General features: G+C 37.7%; 1 protein-coding gene across 1 annotated transcript in view; it reads right to left on the reverse strand.

The window, feature by feature from the left end:
• The window catches only part of MED27 (mediator complex subunit 27), a 276923-nt gene that overhangs the window by 17809 nt on the left and 240385 nt on the right, over positions 1-18729 (reverse strand). The window contains exon 6 of the mRNA XM_003339627.4: positions 11663-11704. Within this exon, the coding sequence (XP_003339675.2) occupies positions 11663-11704 (42 nt within the window). The remainder of the gene's footprint in view (positions 1-11662; positions 11705-18729) is intronic.

The following is an 18729-nucleotide window of genomic DNA, read 5'->3' on the forward strand; positions in this document are numbered from 1 at the left end:
TGGTAAAATTAAAAAAAAAAGTACATCTAAATGTGTCTAATAAAAGACAAGCTGAACCATTTCAACTGTCTGGGCAGCAGCATACTGATCCTACTTGGCAGCAATCAGCTGCACAGGCCCCCAGAGCTAAAGTTTAACAAGGCTCACTATTTATACGTTCTGCTTACCCAGCTTATCTGACAGAGACAAACCAATGGCCCAGGGAGGGGCTGACCTTCATTCAGGATGACCCTGGAAATGCCCATCTTCTATCTTTCACTAAATGCCATCAATACCCCAATATGTGTCTCCTGCATGCATTCATCTGCATGGTCACTTATTCAGAGATTATTGACAGGAATACATTTTCATATATTAGGCTGATCACTTGTCCTTGCACTGGTGAAAACTACTCCCTGGGCCTCATTGGGTGTAAAATTCCCACTATCCAGAAACATACTGAACATATAAAGCAAGAATTCAATGCTGGCAAACAAATGCAAATATGACCATAAACGACATATTACCATCTTCCCTGGAAAACAACAGAAAGTCCCGTTGCTTTGTGAAAGCTACCCTCATTCAGATTAAGGTTCCTCATTAGGCTATTTCTGACAAGATTTGGGGGAACTGTAGAATAATGCTTTTGTATAAGTAGGTTGTTGAATAAAACAGAACTGTGATTTCCTATAAAGTCTGAGCATTGACACATAGGGTCTACTTTTTAGTCTTTTAAAACTCTTCATGTATGGTTTTTCCAAGTGGCTTCTTAAAAAGGAAGGCACAGAGCTGGTAGAAGGAAAGCCTACGTATAATTATCCCAACTAAAGTCTATAGGAATGGTTTCCCTTAATATTTGTTAAGCATTTTCACTGCCCCCCCAAAATGCACATTAAGTACACATATGTCCAGAGATGGTGTACTCCTAGCTCTTTGAGACTAGAGAGATGACAAAGCCATGCTGGCATGGCCCCCTTATGTAGGAGGGCAGAATCATCCCATTTAAGAATATTTAATTCTTACTTAGATACTTTATACTACCAGTGACCTATTACAAATCACCAAGCAAATTTTCAGTATGTCAGGTATACCAACTGCAGTAAGTGCTTGCTTGGTATGGAGAGGTATCTCAATAACACATCCAGGTAAAATGCAGGCAAGTTTAAAGTCAAGACCCAGCTAGTGTGCTAGATAAGGAGGTTATCAGCAATGGTGCTTGAGCAAAACAGTCATAACCTATAGCTGTCTCCACTAACCAGTTAATCATAGATCAGGCACTAAGGATCATGGAATATCAGAGCCTAAAGGAGCTAGCACATCTTTTGATTCTGGATCTGTCTGGTCCATTTGGAATTAATTCTTTGCTTGGATTGGGGTGGGGGGTGCCACTTGATGGTTTTATTTTGTAATATGCTACCATCTAGTTCACAACTTGAATTTTATAGTGGATAAAATGGGGTCCAGAAGAGGAGTGACATGTCTAAGGGTAGTAAGCTGGCCACCTTCCCCAGCACAATGCTGCCAGGAAGATGGCTGATTTGTTGCCACACAAAGAACTAGATGGTCCAAAGGCTATTTTATTTTTCTTCTTTACTTCTAAGTAAATTTAAAAAAAGCTAAGAGAAGTATGTGTTGATCCTTATGATCCCGTCTTTTAGTTCTGTGCCTGGCTACCCGGCACTCTACACACCTTGCTTCTTTTCTTCAGACGTCCTGCCAAGATTTAACACAGGCAGGAGCTCTAGATTCACTCTCATTCTTCCTAAGTTACTGTATAAAAATTCATACTGGGTTGAAATGAGAGGGTTAAAGATCAAAACAGTCACTGCACCTGCAGAGTTTAAATGTCAGAAAAATATGAACACACTAAAACCATTCGTGGCTCTTTGTGTTCCTGCCCTTTCAGATAGTCCCCCCACCCCTCCCCTTATTTCGGAGTTCCATTCTCTGAATCCACCCTGCTGTAGCTATGCTGGCTATAAAAAGCTTCTTCACCCCAGGACGAAGTTCAAGAAGGCCCCAGGAGACCACAGTAAATGATGAGACCTGTTAGCAGTAATGGGTCCACTGAGAGCTATCCCCAGTCCTAATCCACTTAGACACACTTAGGTAAGGGGTCTAATAAGGGCAGCAAAGGCTTGGGGATGGTGTCAAAGTTTGAAATCAAAAGGAAGAGGAAATTTAGCTTTATTTGTCAGGGCTAACTAGAGGATCACAAGATTCTGGTCCTTATCTCTCTGACATAGACCACAGGCCTGGGAGATTCTGACAGGTGTGTACTTGTTTTATCATCCTCTGATGCAATTTTTTTTGGCATTAAATGGAATTTAGGAACCTGGGCTGGTTATGCCAGACAACTATCCTGTCCTTCACTGTCACATTGAAGAAAAAGACTTCGAAGGGCTTCCTGCCTTTTTAGCATGCTGGGGCCCTTTCTGTGGTGGCTACTGCTACTATTTGTGGGCAGGAAAACACATGCAACACACAGTAATTGCAACCACATAATGAGAGTCAAAGGAAGGAAGCCCTAGGGGTTTTTAAACACCAAAGCAATGCAGAAGCTATTGCTGCTAGTAATATTACCAGCTTGGTGGAGGTAGAGAATTGCAGTATCTCCCCCTAGCTATTAGGAAATTTGGGAGACATTTTCTTGTTCAAATGTAAGTATCTTCATAGTTATGTAACCATGGATCCCCTTTATATCAAGAATAATGTAGCACCTTCCTGAGCAATGTTGATAACACAAATTTCTATACTTATGTGGGTAGGGGGGAAAACGATGAAAGCCTGAAAGGGAATATTTGAATTAACCAGGAGAACACTATTACAAACAGAACCATTACATTATAAAACAGTATTATCTAGGTGGAAGAGAAAAGAAATATTCCTTGATACAAGAGTAAGGTGGCAGCCTCAGACACTTCCTAGCTGTGATCTAGTTTTTAATAGGAAGTAGAAGGTTCAGGGGTGGTTGGCTGGTTGCGCTTCTGTTTTCTGATGGCAAACGGAGAAGTTACAACTTCTAACCATTAGTCATTTCTAATAACATTCATTAAGATAGTGACTATTAAAGATATTACAGCCACTTCTACATTATTTTCTCATTGTTATCTACTTTACTACTATACAAACAACTTTAAAAAGAATACTCTATGTCATATGAAAATAAACTGCATTACAAAATCCAAGCCCATTCCATGGCAATAATTAGTTCAAAGCTTTATTGATATAGGATTATTAAGGTTAATTCTGTACTATATTACTTTCTACTATGTTCTTATCTACTTGATACAGCAAAGGAAATATTTAAAGGACTTCAATGGTATCTGCTTTTTTTATTTTTAAACCTTTACCTTCCATCTTGGAATCAATACTGTGTATTGGTTCTAAGGCAGAAGAGCAATGGGGGTCAAGTGACTTGCCCAGGGTCACACAGCTGGGAAGTATCTGGGGCCAAATTTGAACCCAGGACCTTTTGTCTCTAGGCTTGGCTCTCAATCCACTGAGCCACCCAGCTGACCCCAAAAGTATCTGCTTTTGACACAAATATACAAACATATTATAACTTACACCCAAATGGCTGACCTTTTATCTTGCTGAGTCTAACATTAGAGGTCAAATTATTATATTTTAAGTTACATGTGGAATACAGAGGGGGAGTTTGACACTTTAGTGTCAATGCACAAATACATGATCAGAAGATATTCCTGTTCTCTTATCTCCACACAATTTTGCCCTTTATGTTTCAGTTTCCAATCTGTTACTTAAATTGCAAGCAAGTAAACAACAGGAACCCCATAATTCCTTTAAATGGACATCAAATCTTAAACTCTAATTCAATTTTAGCTTATAAACAACTTTAAACAAAGTATGTAATAGGTTATTTTTAGGATATGTGAAACAAAAATAGAGCACAGTCTAACCAAATCTGTTTTATATATTTTACGACTTTCTAATGAACTGTTTCCACCTTGCATTCAGAAATGCTCATAAGGCAGAACGTTTTTTAAAAAAATGGAAGTAAAGGCAATGATGTTCTTGAGCAAAGGGTATTTGCATGAAATTGGACCGTTATTAAACTACTAGATTATCAGTCCATGGTGCTTAACTGCCATGAGTGAAATGATCATCTGCTTTCTGTGGAACTAGATGCTAGCAATTAATTGCAACACTACAGAGGACAAAAGTTGTAGGCCCAGTTAAAAAAGAAAAAGGACTCTGCTTTAATGTCTCTAACAATTAAAACAAAGGGAACAACAGATAATGAGCAGAGTTTCCACTCCTTAGGATGTTTTTTACAAACTACTTGGGAGAAAATTACAAGACAGGGCTGCTAGGAAGAACTGTGTATCTAAGGCCAAGAATCTAAGCAAGCTAAACAAGTGAATTTCTCCCAAAGGTATGGCCACTTAGATAAGGAGGTTAAGATTAAGTATTTGGCTCCCTGCAATAAAGATCAACTTAGATTATACCATGGTTCTCTAACTAGGAGTTAAGGAATCTATTATCTTCATTATATGACTGGTTATCTCCATTGATGAGGACACAGAGGTAAAGAGGTCTTGATCATGGTTATGACTGTCCTCTCCTCATTTAGCTTTGATCTCTTTCTTGCCTACGCCAATTGTGTTACCTTTGGTCATAAGAAGAATCACTAATGATTAAATGTTGAGAATCAGTGTAACTCTATCAATACTATTGATGAAGCTAAAAATATTCTTTTGTACACAAAGACCTGTGTGTGGTACCTAATATCTTCAGATAGTACACATTACTTGATAGTAACCAAACACCTTTATTAGGAGCATTTTTAGTTATGAATTATGTCAACTATCATTTGCATTGTGAAAGAAAAGCACACTTTGGGAAGGATCTGTTAGAAAAAGTGGGAAATATGCTGCCTCTTAATTAGTATGGGGAAACTGGCTCCAAATATTATTGTTGGGGTTGTAGATAATGACTAGCTGGACAAAAGTTACTGAATGGTATAAACTCTTTTAGGAGGAAGGGGGAAATGGAAACCAGGATTCTTTCAGGCTACCTAGGCAGAGGTATAGGAAAAGCTATCAGGCCATGCTTAGCTTACTCTGTTAATCAATTCTGAAGCATTTATTAAGCACCCAGCATGTTCCATACATAATTAAGTGTTCAGGATACAAAGAAACAAACTAAACAGTCAATGCCCTCAAGGAGTTTCTATTTTATGGAACAGAGCAAGAAGAACAAATACAAAATGTATGCAAGGAAAATCTAATTTTGAAAAAGAGAAGGATTAGAAAAGGCTTCATATGCTCATTTTGAATTGAGCTAGCCATTCTTTGAGGTACAGGTGAAGAGGGAGTACATTATAGGAGGAATAGCAAGTAGTTCAGTTTAGAATGTAGAATATATAAAAAAGGGAGCATTGTGTGATAAGCCTGGAAAAGTAGGCTGGCATCAGACTGTGAAAGGTTTTAAATGCCAAAGAGAGGAGTTTGTATTTTATCCTATAGGCATTAACATGGTAATGAGAGTTAGATGTACTTTATGAATACCATTTTGGCAGTTTTGTGGAGGATGAACTAGAGAACAGTGGAACCAGAAGCAGAGAAAACAAGCAGGTTAGAGTAAACTGAGCAAATGGTGAGGAAAGCTGGTGAATTAAGTTGGTGGCTATATAAGTAAAGAAGATGATGCAAGGCATGACTGAACGAATAAAACATTTATTAAGCTCCTACTGTGTGCAAAGCACTGAGGGGTACAAATAAAAAGATAGTCTCTTCCCTCGAGCACTGAACTCACATTCTAATGGGAGAGAAAATACAGATGGAAGATTTCAGATGCAAGTCAGATGGAAAAGGCCTATGGTTGCAAAACAGATATTAATGACATGCTGGGGAGGTAAAGATTATAAAACTTAGCAACTGAATGGGAATGTAGGGTAAAGGAAAATGAAGAATTGAGGATGAATCTGAGTTTATGAACTCAGGTGACTAGAAAGATGATGGTGCCCTTAAAAGAAATAGGACAGCTAGGAACATGGTTGGGTTTTGGGGGAAAAGATAATCAATACTATTTAGACATATTGAGTTTGAGATACCTATTGGAATGGAAATTTCTAATAGATGACTTTACAGTTATAAATCTGGGTGATATGAAGGATAGTAGGACCTCCAAAAGAAATAGGAAGTTAGGAAGATAGCTTGGTTTTTTGGAGGAAAGATAATGTTGTTTAGATATGTTGAGTTGAGATAAGTATAGAATATCCAGCTGGAAATGTTCAATAGACTGCTGGTGGGGTGAGAATGCAGCTCAGGAGAGAGCTTAGGACTGGATAAGTAGAGTTGGGAGCCATCTGCATAGAGATGATAATATAATCCAGGGAAATTAATGAACTCACCAAGTAATATAATGTCTATTATGTGCTTAATATCCTTTCATATCTTAGAATTATCCTAGATTCTTTACTTCCTTTTACTCTGTTTATCCAATCAGTTGCCAAATCTTGTCATTTCTACCTTTATAAGTTCTCTCATACCCAATGACTTCTCTCTACTCAGAAACCATCTTAATTCAGGCCCTCATGATCTCTCATACCATGGCCCACAGGCTACACATGGCCCACAACTCTTCCAAGTATGGCTTGAAGCAGATTAAAATATAATATGGAGATATTTAACAAGTTAAATACAAATACAATAAAAGCAGATAATATTACATTAAAAAATTTAGTCAATATGTGGCCTTCAGGTATCCTTATGTATAGTTTAGTGGCCCCTATTTCTATTTGAATTGAATATCACTGGCCTAGATTACTACCTCTCACCAGTACAATGAATCCTACACACTGATGCCAAAGTAATTTTCCTTAAGTGCAGATCTTATCATGTAACTCCTTTTCCTGGCCAACTCCAGTGGCTTCTTTTTGCCTCTAGGCTAAAATATAAACTCCACTGTTTACCTTTTAAAGCCCTATACAATCTGAATACTTTCAGCATCACTTAGTTTCCTTTTTAGTCCCTTTTTATTTTTTGAAGGCTTGTTTTTGCTTTGTCAGATAGCATGATTGCATCTCCTGTGTTTTTGGATTCACTGGATACATAGTAAATGTCTTTATCCTCTCAGTTTTACTTTGTATGTCTTTGTTTTTAAAACGTATTTCTTGTAAACAGCAGACTGTAGGGTTTCGCTTCTTAGCTAATTGTCACTATTTTTTTCATTTTATTGAATTGTTTAATCCATTCACATTTAAAGTTATGAAAGTCGGGTTTATATTTTCCTCCATCTGTCTCTAATGTTGGTTTTTTATAAAAAGGTGTGATCCCCACCCCACTTTGGCTGTAAACACAATACTTTGTTCATTTAGTTACTTTACCTTAATTCTTTTAAAGTGGTCCTGCTCCTACTGGCTCTCTTCTACTTACCTTGGCTCTCCTCTTGTTTGTTATCCTTTCCCTTTGGAGTTTTGTTTATTAGTTCCTTTTTCTCTTTTACTTTTACACAGTTATATAATTCTTCCCTTCTCTTTTCCTCTCAGCAAGTAAAACCCTTCTTCCTCTTCAACTAGTCCCATCTATTAGTTTTAAATTTTTAATTTTTTTGTCTCTCTTTCCAAAAAGGATTTCTTTCACTCTCATTCCCTTCATTCTCTGATTCATGACTACTATTAACTATCTGGCCTTATCTATACTTTATTCTCTCAAAGCGTCCAAGGTATCCATTCTTGGTCTTCCTGTTGAGGAAATTTCTGCCACTGTCTTGTAGAGCTTAGCTCATGGATTCCTTTCTTTCCCACTGAACCTTGCTCCCAGAGCAATGCTAGCAGGAGTGAGAGAGAACATTGTCCCTCTCACATTCCTGATTATGTTTCTCACTGCTGATCTTTTACCTTTCTGCTTTTTGGGGGTCTACAGTATGTCTCAAAATATCCTCCCTGGGTCCATGTTCTTCCACTCTCCAGATGCCAGCTGCCCCTAAAGGTTTTCATCCCCCATCCTGATGAAAAATAAGTAGACTTTTCAAGCACCAAATCCAACAGGTCATACCCAGGCATCCTTATCTCCCTTTACAGACCATTCGTCTTCATCTATAGAACCATTCAGCAATGGAAGCACCTCATAGCTCTTAAGTAGGGACTCTTTCCTTCCCTCCTCATTTCCTTCCTCCTTCCTTCCTTCCTTCCTTCCTTCCTTCCTTCCTTCCTTCCTTCCTTCCTTCCTTCCTTCCTTCCTTCCTTCCTTCCTTCCTTCCTTCCTTCCTTCTCCCTACCCACTCTCCTGTAGACTCCTCCCTTTAAAAAAGAAAAATATTTACTCTGGACATTCTTTTCTTTTTAAATTTTGAGTTCCAAATTCTTTTCCTCCATCCCATCCCTTCTTCTATCTACTAAGAAGGCAAACAATGATACATATGAGAAATCATGTAAAACATACTTTTTGGTCACACCACATTCTTCTCTATCTCCACCCCCAACTCTCCACCTCTTCCATATTGTAAAGTAGCCCCACCCACCCCCCAAAATAATTTCTACAGTATTGCCAGATTCTGTCCGTAATTCCCCTTGTCTGTTTCTTCACTGTTGCCTCTACTAAGTTTCTGCTGTCACTCCTGTCTCCTTGTGTACATTTAGAAAGAAATTTCTTACTGATGATCTCCTTGCTGTTACTCTTTTGTTGCTGCCCTTGGTTGTTGCCTTTATTTACTGTGCTTGCATATCTGTTGTTTGGAGAATCAGAGAAGCAAATCATTTCAGTTCTAGTTTTCTTTCTAAAAATGTTTCAAGGGCCTTTTTATTAATCAATGTCCATCTTTTCCTCTGTAAAGTTAAGCTCAGTTTTGCAGTATAGGTCACCCTAGGCCACAGCCTGAGCTTTACTGCTATTTGGAATACATTATTCCATTCCTTCCTATGTTTTCTAGTGGGTACAGAAGAGTCTTGTTTTATTTAAATTTCTTTTCCTTCATATTTGAAGGTCTTTCTCCTGATCACTTGAAGAACTTGTTTGCAAATTCAATTATTAAATTTAACTACTATGTGCCTTGGAGTTTGCAGCCTTGGGTCTTCTTTCTGGAGGTGATTTGTGTATACTTTCAATTGGCATTTCATTTACAAAGTCAGAAGTTCTTGGCAGCTCTCTTCTATTACTTCTTTCATTAGGATATTAGGGTTTTTTATGCTGTCATGTTCTTTTGGGAGACCTATGATCCTCAGATCATCTCTAAATATCTCATCTTTAAGATAAACATTTTGCTTGAATAGCAAGCATATTTTATTTTAATGTTATTATTATTATTATTTTTTTTTTTTTTTGCATTTCTGCTTCTAGATTGTCCTTTACTCCTATGTATTTGCATTCCCAATCTACTGTTGTTTCTTTGGCAAGTTTTACCAATGCAGATTCTGGTTTTTCTATTCTTTCCTTTATTTTTGCTATGCAAATTCTGCTTTCACAATTCTCATTTCTCTTTTGAACCATTCAGGAACTGTGTATTGTGGCCCACATTTTCTTCATATGCCACAAGTTCCTCCTCATCAAGGCTTGGAAATCTTTCCTTTGTTTTGCATTTTTTATTCATAGATGACTGAACTCATTTGACCTAGAGGCCATATTTTTCTCTGTTGATTTATCGCTTATGTTCAAGGTCTCTGAGTTTTCTTCTTTCTGAGATCTTTGATAATTTCAGCCCCCCCCCCCTTATATTTTATTACTGTTTTGCTTCCCGACTCTCTTTCATCTAATGGTAGTTTCCTAGTGTGCTAGGGTCTCATAGAGTGTTAGCCTTCTCCCATGTTGGACAATTCACAATTTTCTCTGCCTTAAGTGTTTTCTGGGTGAATAGAACTGGTCCCCAAAGGCTGCTGAGTACTCTCCTTCAGGCTTCATGGAGTACTGCACAGTTCATCCTCTTTCCCCGGCAAGAGTGTCCTACCTCACATCTCTCTGTTCCTTGGTTCTCTGGGCCAGCACCAACAGTTTTTGGAGTTGTTTAGCATTGCTATTACAGGGAAATCTGCTGAATGATAGGTAGGTTACTTGGCTGTTGAGGTCCCTAGCAGGCTTTTGTTCCTTCTATCAAGAAACAAACTTCCACAGCCTGGAGCCAGGGTCTTTTCAGTCCCAGAAAGGGGGGGGGGGGCTGAGGAGTGGGATTTTGTGGTAGGTCTTTGGTTCTGCAAGTGTGCCTTGCTGCCAATAACATGGGAAGTAGAGTGGGGGTGGGGAGGAAGAGAGGTTCTGAATGAATGCAGGATCAATGAGCACCAGTTCATTATTTTTAACATTCTTTTGGATTCTAGACTATGGGGATAGCCAACATTAATTCATTTTTGATGCATAATTTTGGATTAGTTTTGGATTCATCTGAGAGGTCCAGGGCATGAGACAAAATGCTTAGTTCTCCATTTATTTGCTCCCGTGATTCAGAAGTCTACAACTATTTTCCCAGGGTCACTGGACATTTACACCAATTGCAACACTCTGCAATCCAACTGAACCTTTCTTCTTTTGGTTGTTCACACATAATACTATTATGTCTACCTCTATCCCTTTGGACTGGCTATCCCCCACAGTTGGAATGAACTCCCCAGGGAGTCTCTCTTTTCCTCTAAGATCCCCATAGGCAACATCTTTAATTTGAGGACTTCCTTGATTCTCCCCAACAGCTAATGGGATCCCTCCAAACCTACCTTCTATTTAACTACTCTTTGAGAATGTTTCTGTGTGTGTGTGTGTGTGTGTGTGTGTTTATTTGTTTGTATTTACTAACTTTATACCCATTTTATATGTACTTGTAATACGGTACCCCACTCCCTCCCCAATGGAATGGAAGCTCACTGGGAGTAGGGTTTGTTCTATTCTCCATACTAGAACACCCACTGGCTAAAACAGATCTTGGCACAAAGCCAGTGCTTAATAAATACCTGCTAACCAACGACTTAGTACCTAGTAGAGTGCTATGCATATAATAGGTGACCTGCATTGAGAGTATAATTTGAACTGAAGGGAGCTGAAGAACTTGCAGAGGATATAGAGAAGTAAAGGGTGGCTTAGGCAGAGCCAGGAGGTACATTGGCAGGGGGTAGAACATTTATAATGATATAGAAAAGAAGCAGCCAGTCAGGAAAACTGAAAGAGAAAACTAAAAAACCCAAATGGAAAAGAATATCCAGAAAGAGAGGGTGGTTAGCAGTGTTCAATGTTACCAAAAGGGCAAGAAGAATGATGACTAAGAAAAGGTCACTGTATCCGGTAATTAAGGAGATCCATCACTGGCTGTTTTGGAGTGATCTTTATACTCAGAAGGCATGTAATAAATGTGTATTGAAAAAAATACTATTTTGAGTGTCAGATATGTGCACAGAGCACTGGGTTTGAAGTCAGGAAGATACAAGTTCAAATTTGACCTCAGATTGACCTCAGATATTTATTACCTGTGTGACCCTGGGCAAATCACTTTACCATTTCCTGTCTCAGTTTCCCCAACTGTAAAGCAGGGATATTGGTAGCACCTACCTCTCAGGGATGTTGTGAGGATCAAATGAGATCATTTTTAAGCACTTAACATAGTACCTGACACACAGTAAGAGTCATATGAATGCCAGTTATTATTATTACTAAGGCACTTATTAAACACCTAAATTCAAATAGCAAAGCCTTCAAAGTCTCTCAAAATTCTTAAGCAAGAAACAAAAAGCAAAACTTACCTTTTGGAACACCTGATAGTTGGACTTTGACCATATGTCAAGCTGAAAAAGAAAATTAAAAATGATTACTATCAACTGTATCTTTAGATGCTATAATCATCGTGCCTATCATTTGACTTGAAAAACCAGAAATCCAAATGATGATTTAAATAGAGGGTGAGGCAATTTTATGCAATGGAAAAAAGCACTCAACAGGAATGCAAGGAACTTGAATTCTAGGCTTTACTGGCCATTATTAAATTGCTGTGACATGTTAGGTGAGCCACTTTCTGGGCCTTTCCCATCTGTACAATGAAGTAGTGAGACCAGGCATCTTTATTTTTATTTTATTTTATTTTTTTAAACCCTGGTAAGGGCTAGGCAATGGGGGTCAAGTGATTTGCCCAGGGTCACACAGCTGAGAAGTGTCTGAGGCCCGATTTGAACCTTAGGACCTCCCATCTCTAGGCCTGACTCTCAATCCACTGAGCCACACAGCTGCCCCCAGACTAGATATCTTTAAAGATCCATTTACCTCTGGAATCAACAAACCTCAGAATTACCCCTTTTACTCATAATTAAGATTTAAGCTTTGTTTTTTGAAAAGAACAATAAAGAAGTTAGCTATTCTTTATCTTGGTATTAGAATCATTTTTTTCCTCCAAGGTGGAAAAGACTTGGGGATCCAACCCTCTCATTTTCCATATGAGAAAAGTGAGGTAACAATTAGTCAGTCAGTCAACAAATATTTCAGTGCCAAGCACTGTACTAAATGCTGGGAATATACATAGAAACAAAAAGACAGTTTCTGACCCTGAGGAGCTTACATTCTGAGAAGAAAGACAATACATAAAAGAAAGCTAAAAAGGGGGTAGGAAGAATGTACCCTATCTAAGAGGCATGATGGTTCCAGGAGCAAAGGGTATGTCCAATGTATGAATTTCAGGGCTGAAATTATTTTCTATGATGAAGATGTTTCCCAGGCATGATGGAAAAGTCAGAGACATATAGCTTGGTAGGAAATGAAGAAATGGCTAGACTGGGTGTCCACCTTAAATGGAGAATGGAAGTCATTTATTATAGGACTTGAGTCTCAATTCAGTACTTTTTCTACTAGTTCATGATGCCACACAAAGTACTTTTCTAACCTAGTTTAACCAAAGGTTTTTGGGTTTCATTTGCTCTCAGGGCAAATAAATACCCTCTCACTGTCTCAAGTTTGAGAGTTTGGGACAAATTAAGTAAGGCAGAAAAATTACAACAATATAGTGTTAGGAAGTAGCTCATGGATGCTGCAGATTAAAAGAAGAAGGCAGCAATGTGTCCCTTGGGTGCTAAAAATCTCCTTTAATGTAAGTTCAAGATTATAGTAAATTGAAACAAGTGGTCAATGAGCCTCTTGGAACTTGTTTTTGGGGTTGACCAGTGGTCAAGGTGGAAATAGGAACCATGGATGCTTTGCCTTGAAGTTGAGCTATTGATTCTGGAGCACAAGTGAGGCCAAGAAGCATTCAACTGGGGAAAACCCACTGAGAATACATGAAGCAGAAAAAATGTTTTTTAGATAAGCCTTTTGAAACTTCCTCAAAATACTCCTTAGATTTCACATTTGTAATGTCTGGACTAGATAATTTCTGAGAATCATTTAAAGTCTAAAAATTCTCTAATTTAATATAATGCTTCTTTATATTAGTATCATAACTTTCATGGAGAAAAGTGAGCTTTGAGGAAGGAAAACATTTTATTGCTCCAGATATAAAAAATACTCTATTATTCCACTTTGCCATTCTAGATATTCCTGAAATATATTCTTCTAGGTACAGAAAAAATGGCATTCCTAAAAAGAAACTGACTGTTCAGAAAAATTCCCCATACTACCTATTTTTCAAGGGTTCCCAACAGGAAATGGAATGATTAGTCCTATTCCCATGTTCTGCCTTTCCCCTCTCCAATGAAATTTGAGATCTAAGGTGGGTCCTGGTAATGAGGTTAAGGCTAGGGCATTAATTCTAAGTAGTATGAATCTGAAAGTCTTCTCGGCTAACCCTCCATGATGACAGGGCACATAGATAATGCTATGATATGATTTCACAACATGCCAATAGGTCTGCCTCTCCAAAAACCATCTCCTCCATTGATCTGCTCCAGAGATTGAAATTTTTCCCATGAAAATTATTCCTTTGGATTGAGGCACTGTGTGACCAGAAGTCTCTGTCTCTGATAACATACAACTGTATTAGGGGAAAGGGAGGATGGAGCAAAATAGAACAAAGCATTCTAAGGTATTGGCATACATTATGTAACAATTAAATTCAACTGTTATGATTAATATTTAGGGGAAACTAAGGCAAGGTAGAAATTAGTTTCTCTCTGCAAGAAGTATTATATTTTTAGAGGTTTATTTAAGATAAGGAATTTAGGAAAATACAAGTAAGAAAGGCAGGTGTCTAGGCCCAGAGAGCCTATTCACGACCACTCACACCTTGCCTGCTAGGTGGAGAGCCGCATGTGCTCTGAAGTGGAAGTAGGAAGAGATCCAGTAGCCTTTACAGCCAGGTTAAACAGAAATTTTTGAGCTCGCCCAGGTGGAAATCTCTGGGATTAGAGGGCACTCTAGGAGCTAGCAAGGACTCCTGGGGATTGGAGTCCTGGATTCCAATTTCCATTTTTTACAATTACCGTAGGATAGTTTATTAACTTATCTAGCTATTCCTCTAGAAATGGAGAAAGTTATAGAGAAAAAGTTTGACTTGTTTCCAGAACATGGTATACTCACTTTAAAGAGACTCAGGTGGAATGCCATCTTAAGGATCCTCAAGTACCTAAAGGAATGTAACTATGTAAAGAGAAGGGTACATGTGCTAGTTGGGAATGAAAGAAGCACCAAAATACTTAGGTATTTTCCCAGGGGAAAACTCAGGTCTCTCTCCTCCAAGGGAACGAACAGGTCCCCAGAATTTCACTATTAATATATTTGACAACTTGCTTATTTCCTTTAAAAGGGAACCTTAATGTTCCTTAAAAGTGAATCTTCAGGTAACATGCCTAAAACATAATCCCTATATTATCTTTATGTTATTCATTCCACTTAAGTAAAAAGCCACTTGTATGGAAACCATGTTTCAGAATTCAGGTAGACCTCTAGCAAATAAAAATTATAAAGCAATTGCAGATGAGTAAGAATGATTTTTTGTTAGTTCTATCAAATCACTGCTAAGAAGACAATGAGATACCCAGATCTTAAAACTTACCTTTTAAAAAAAGTAATACAAACATTCATTTTTAGGAAACTAAAGTTAACAGTTCTTCCATTTCTACCTCATGGATTTTTCTCACTAAAATTCTCTATTACTTATCTCTTTCCTGCTTGTCAGAATGCACAAAGGACTAAGACATAAGGGAGAAGTAGGCAAGGAAAAAAAGGGAATATAGACAAGCACAAAAAATTCCATTTTTAATATGAAGAAAAGTATTAACTTGTACTTCTAAGAACCTAGAAATTTGATTTAATTAAAATAATATCCACTAGAAAGAAATTTATTAGACATAATTCAAAGGTAGTCTTTTCAGCTTAAGTGAGAACTTTCAAAATAAACCATAGATAGACATTTAAATGGTAGGCCACAGTTCCCCAACAGAAGTATAAATATACAATTCAATAATTAAAGGAAATGTCCAAACCCTTTAGAACAGAAAGATTTAAAATAATATGGTCTATTTACTTGATGCATATTGGGTAAAACAAGATCCCATGACAATAGGTTTCCCTTTGTTGAAACAAATATATAGCAGGTATTCATTGGATTTTGCAAAGATAGACATGTAAATGAGAGTGCTAGAGTCAAGGTCCTTCCTCTCTTCACAACCAGGAAGATTTCTGAAAATTCATTTCAGAGATACTGTGTTGGTACCACAGAATTATTTACTAGCTTGAGCCTCTCAATTGCAAGGGTATGGCGACTGATTTTTTTTACTGGTTCCAACATTCATGAATAAACATTGTCTGATGTTAGAGGCTGCAAGTTTTTGGTTTACTGAATGAGAACATTCTGAACCAGAAGATCTAAGGAAAAGAAAGTGAAGTGCTCCTTAGCAGACAAGTCAGGAGTATTAGGAAGACTTAAAAAATGGAATGCCCAATCTTACAGTCATTGAAAACTAAATCTGTAATCTGAACTCTTGGTACTGGAATTATACACAGTACTACATAGCATAATGACACTTTAGCATTATGCACAGGGCTATTTCTCAAACTGAAAACTAATTCTGAAGATCATCAATTACTTTTTAAAAAAATTTGTTCTCACTGTGTAAATCAAAGCCCAAAAGAACCTTTCTTTTCACGTGGGAGATCACTGCTATCCAGGGGAAACTAAAAAAGATATTCTTTCTTTCTTTTTCTTTTTTTTAAACCCTTACTTTCCATCTTAAAACCAGTACCATGTATTGGTTTCAAGTCAGAAGAGTGGTAAGAACTAGGCAAAGGGGGTTATGTGACTTGTCCACAGTCACACAGTTAGGACATATCTGAGGCCACATTTGAACCTAGGACCTCTAGTCTCTAGGCCTGGCTCTCAATCCACTGAACTACCCAGCTGTCCCCAATATATTCTTTCAATAGGCATGTTCTTTTAAAGGAAAGAAATCTTGATGCAGTGCAATTTCAGAAACTCAGATGCCACTGAGTATTCTAAGGACCCATGAACTTGCTGTCCATATTATAGAAGCATCCCTTAAAACTTTCAAGACCTCTATTTGCTCTTGTTAAGGATGAATTTTATGGTTGAGACTGAATATATTTTATTCAGGGATTTAAATTCTAAATCCCAATGAAATACTCAAGTCAGAATGGAATTTTATGGTGGCTTATTTACAATAGAAGGAAGAAATTAAGAATGAGAGAGAAAGAGGGAAAAGGGAAGGATAGCTGCCCTGGCCTGGTTTGAACCCAGTAGGAGTTCAGAGGCCTAAGCCAAGGAAATGGGATTCCCAAGAGATGGGCCTTTCCACAGGCTGTTGGTCCAGAAAAGTCAAGGAAAGGGAGTCCCAAGAAATGGGTCTTCCTAGAGAATGTTGCCTCCATTTTGGCTTTTGCCAAGGAAATGGGAGTCAGTCTTATCACTCACCATGTGATCTTCTAAGGGAAGCAGTCTGAAGTCTCACACTTCAGCTCCTCCAAGTCAATTTCTACCACCAAATCCCTCTCATAGGAAGTGACAAGAATCATAAAGGCAGTTCTTCACATCATTTCCTGTGTCTCACATGTACCAATGGTGGCTTAAAATTGGCTTTTGGACAATCACTTCCTGTGTCTCACATGTACCAACGATGGCTTAAAATTGGCTTTTGGACAGCCCAGGGGTTCAGTCAGTTGTTTCTGATTTGTAACTTGCTAGCACACACAGGTCATAGACCTTCTTCCCTCACACTTAATACTTCAAGTTGGGGTGTATACATTCCTGTTTACTAAAATTCTAAAGACTAAGCAGGGTGGAGTAAATCTAAAATTCACACTCTGCAGTGGCACTGTCTTATGTGTATTATCTCCCTCAATTTCTATTTGTATACTTAGAAGTATATCATCACTTAGAAGAGTACCTGACACATGAGTAAGAACTGAATAATACTTTTCAAGTCATTACTTTTTTCCATTTAGTTCATTCATTCACTGTTTCCTCATTTGAAGGGCATACTTTGGGGGAATCTCTATTTCACTGTAAGTCACAACACTTAGGGCTAGAAAGAACCTTCAAGATCATCTAGTTTAACACCTTCATCTTAAAGATGAAGAAACAGAGACCCAAGAGTTTAAATTACTTAAAATCACAAAAATTTTAAGATACAGATCTGGGATCCACATTCAAGTCCTTGGATCCACTGCTCTTTATATAATACATATAAATAATATAATAACTACATGGCATTTGTGTATATAAGTTGCACATACAATATTACTGAAAATTTGGGGAACTTTCCAAAGAAAAGTTTCATTTGCATTAAAAATTAGGAAAAAACACATAAAACAGATGCCACCAGTCAACAGTCACAAGTATGGTCTTTAATAGAAACTTATTACTGCCTAAGGAGATTTCAACTTTCAAAGCTTATATTTGGTATATTTAAAAAATCAACAGGTGATGAAAGCTCAGGTTTCTCGCTGAGCCAAAATCAGCAATAGTAGCCAATTTTTTTTTTTTAAAGCTATACGATGACTTAAGTTTCCAAAATAAGAAACTCATATTCAGGCATGTTATATGCCTTCCCACCCTCCCCCAGGAAAATAAAAAAGGTGGCAGTAATGGAACTAAAGAATGCATTGTTACAGGTCTATTATTCTTCAACTTTTCACTTTCAATCAAGACACACATTTGTAACTTAAAAAAAAAAACACTGCTGAAAGCACAATTTCAGGGCATCCTCTGAATGTGAATTAAACTGGAATTTTTCCCTCCTCTTATCCCTCCTTTCCATTCACCTACCTCAACTACCCATCCCCCAACTGTAAGTAACAAAAGGCCATTTTCTGAAGGTCATCAGAATGATTTCAAAGGCGATAACAAATCAAAATGTTCCCTGCATCTAATATCAAACAGGGCCAGTGCCAACACTTATTAGAGAAATCAGATTCAAGCCCTCCCCCTCTCCCTCGACCCAAACACACACACATCCAACTTTGAAGTGGAAAGAATGCAAGGATCAGAAATTACCCTAGAGACAGTTCTAGCAGTCTTTGAAGGTTTCCTTTGATACTACCATATCTTTTCCTCTCTTACACTAGAAGGCTAAAAGTTGCCTTTTTTTTATTGATATGGGGTAATTAATGAAGCTATAGCATTAACATAACCCAAATCCCCATATAAGATAAATTCAACAGAGACACTTATGTTTCTTTAGTTTTATATCTAACTGCTACAAAATTAGGACTCTGGCCAGATATTCAGTTTAAATACCCAGCATTAAATATGCCACGTCATGGCTCTTCTTGTTCCTATGATTACAGAAAAGTAGTGGGTCAGCACATCACCAAAAATCTTAATGCAATTTTGTTTTGATGATTAGAATTAGGCTACTTATGCTTGCTTATCAAA

Source organism: Monodelphis domestica, chromosome 1, assembly GCF_027887165.1.
Source record: "Monodelphis domestica isolate mMonDom1 chromosome 1, mMonDom1.pri, whole genome shotgun sequence".
Lineage (NCBI taxonomy): Eukaryota > Metazoa > Chordata > Mammalia > Didelphimorphia > Didelphidae > Monodelphis > Monodelphis domestica.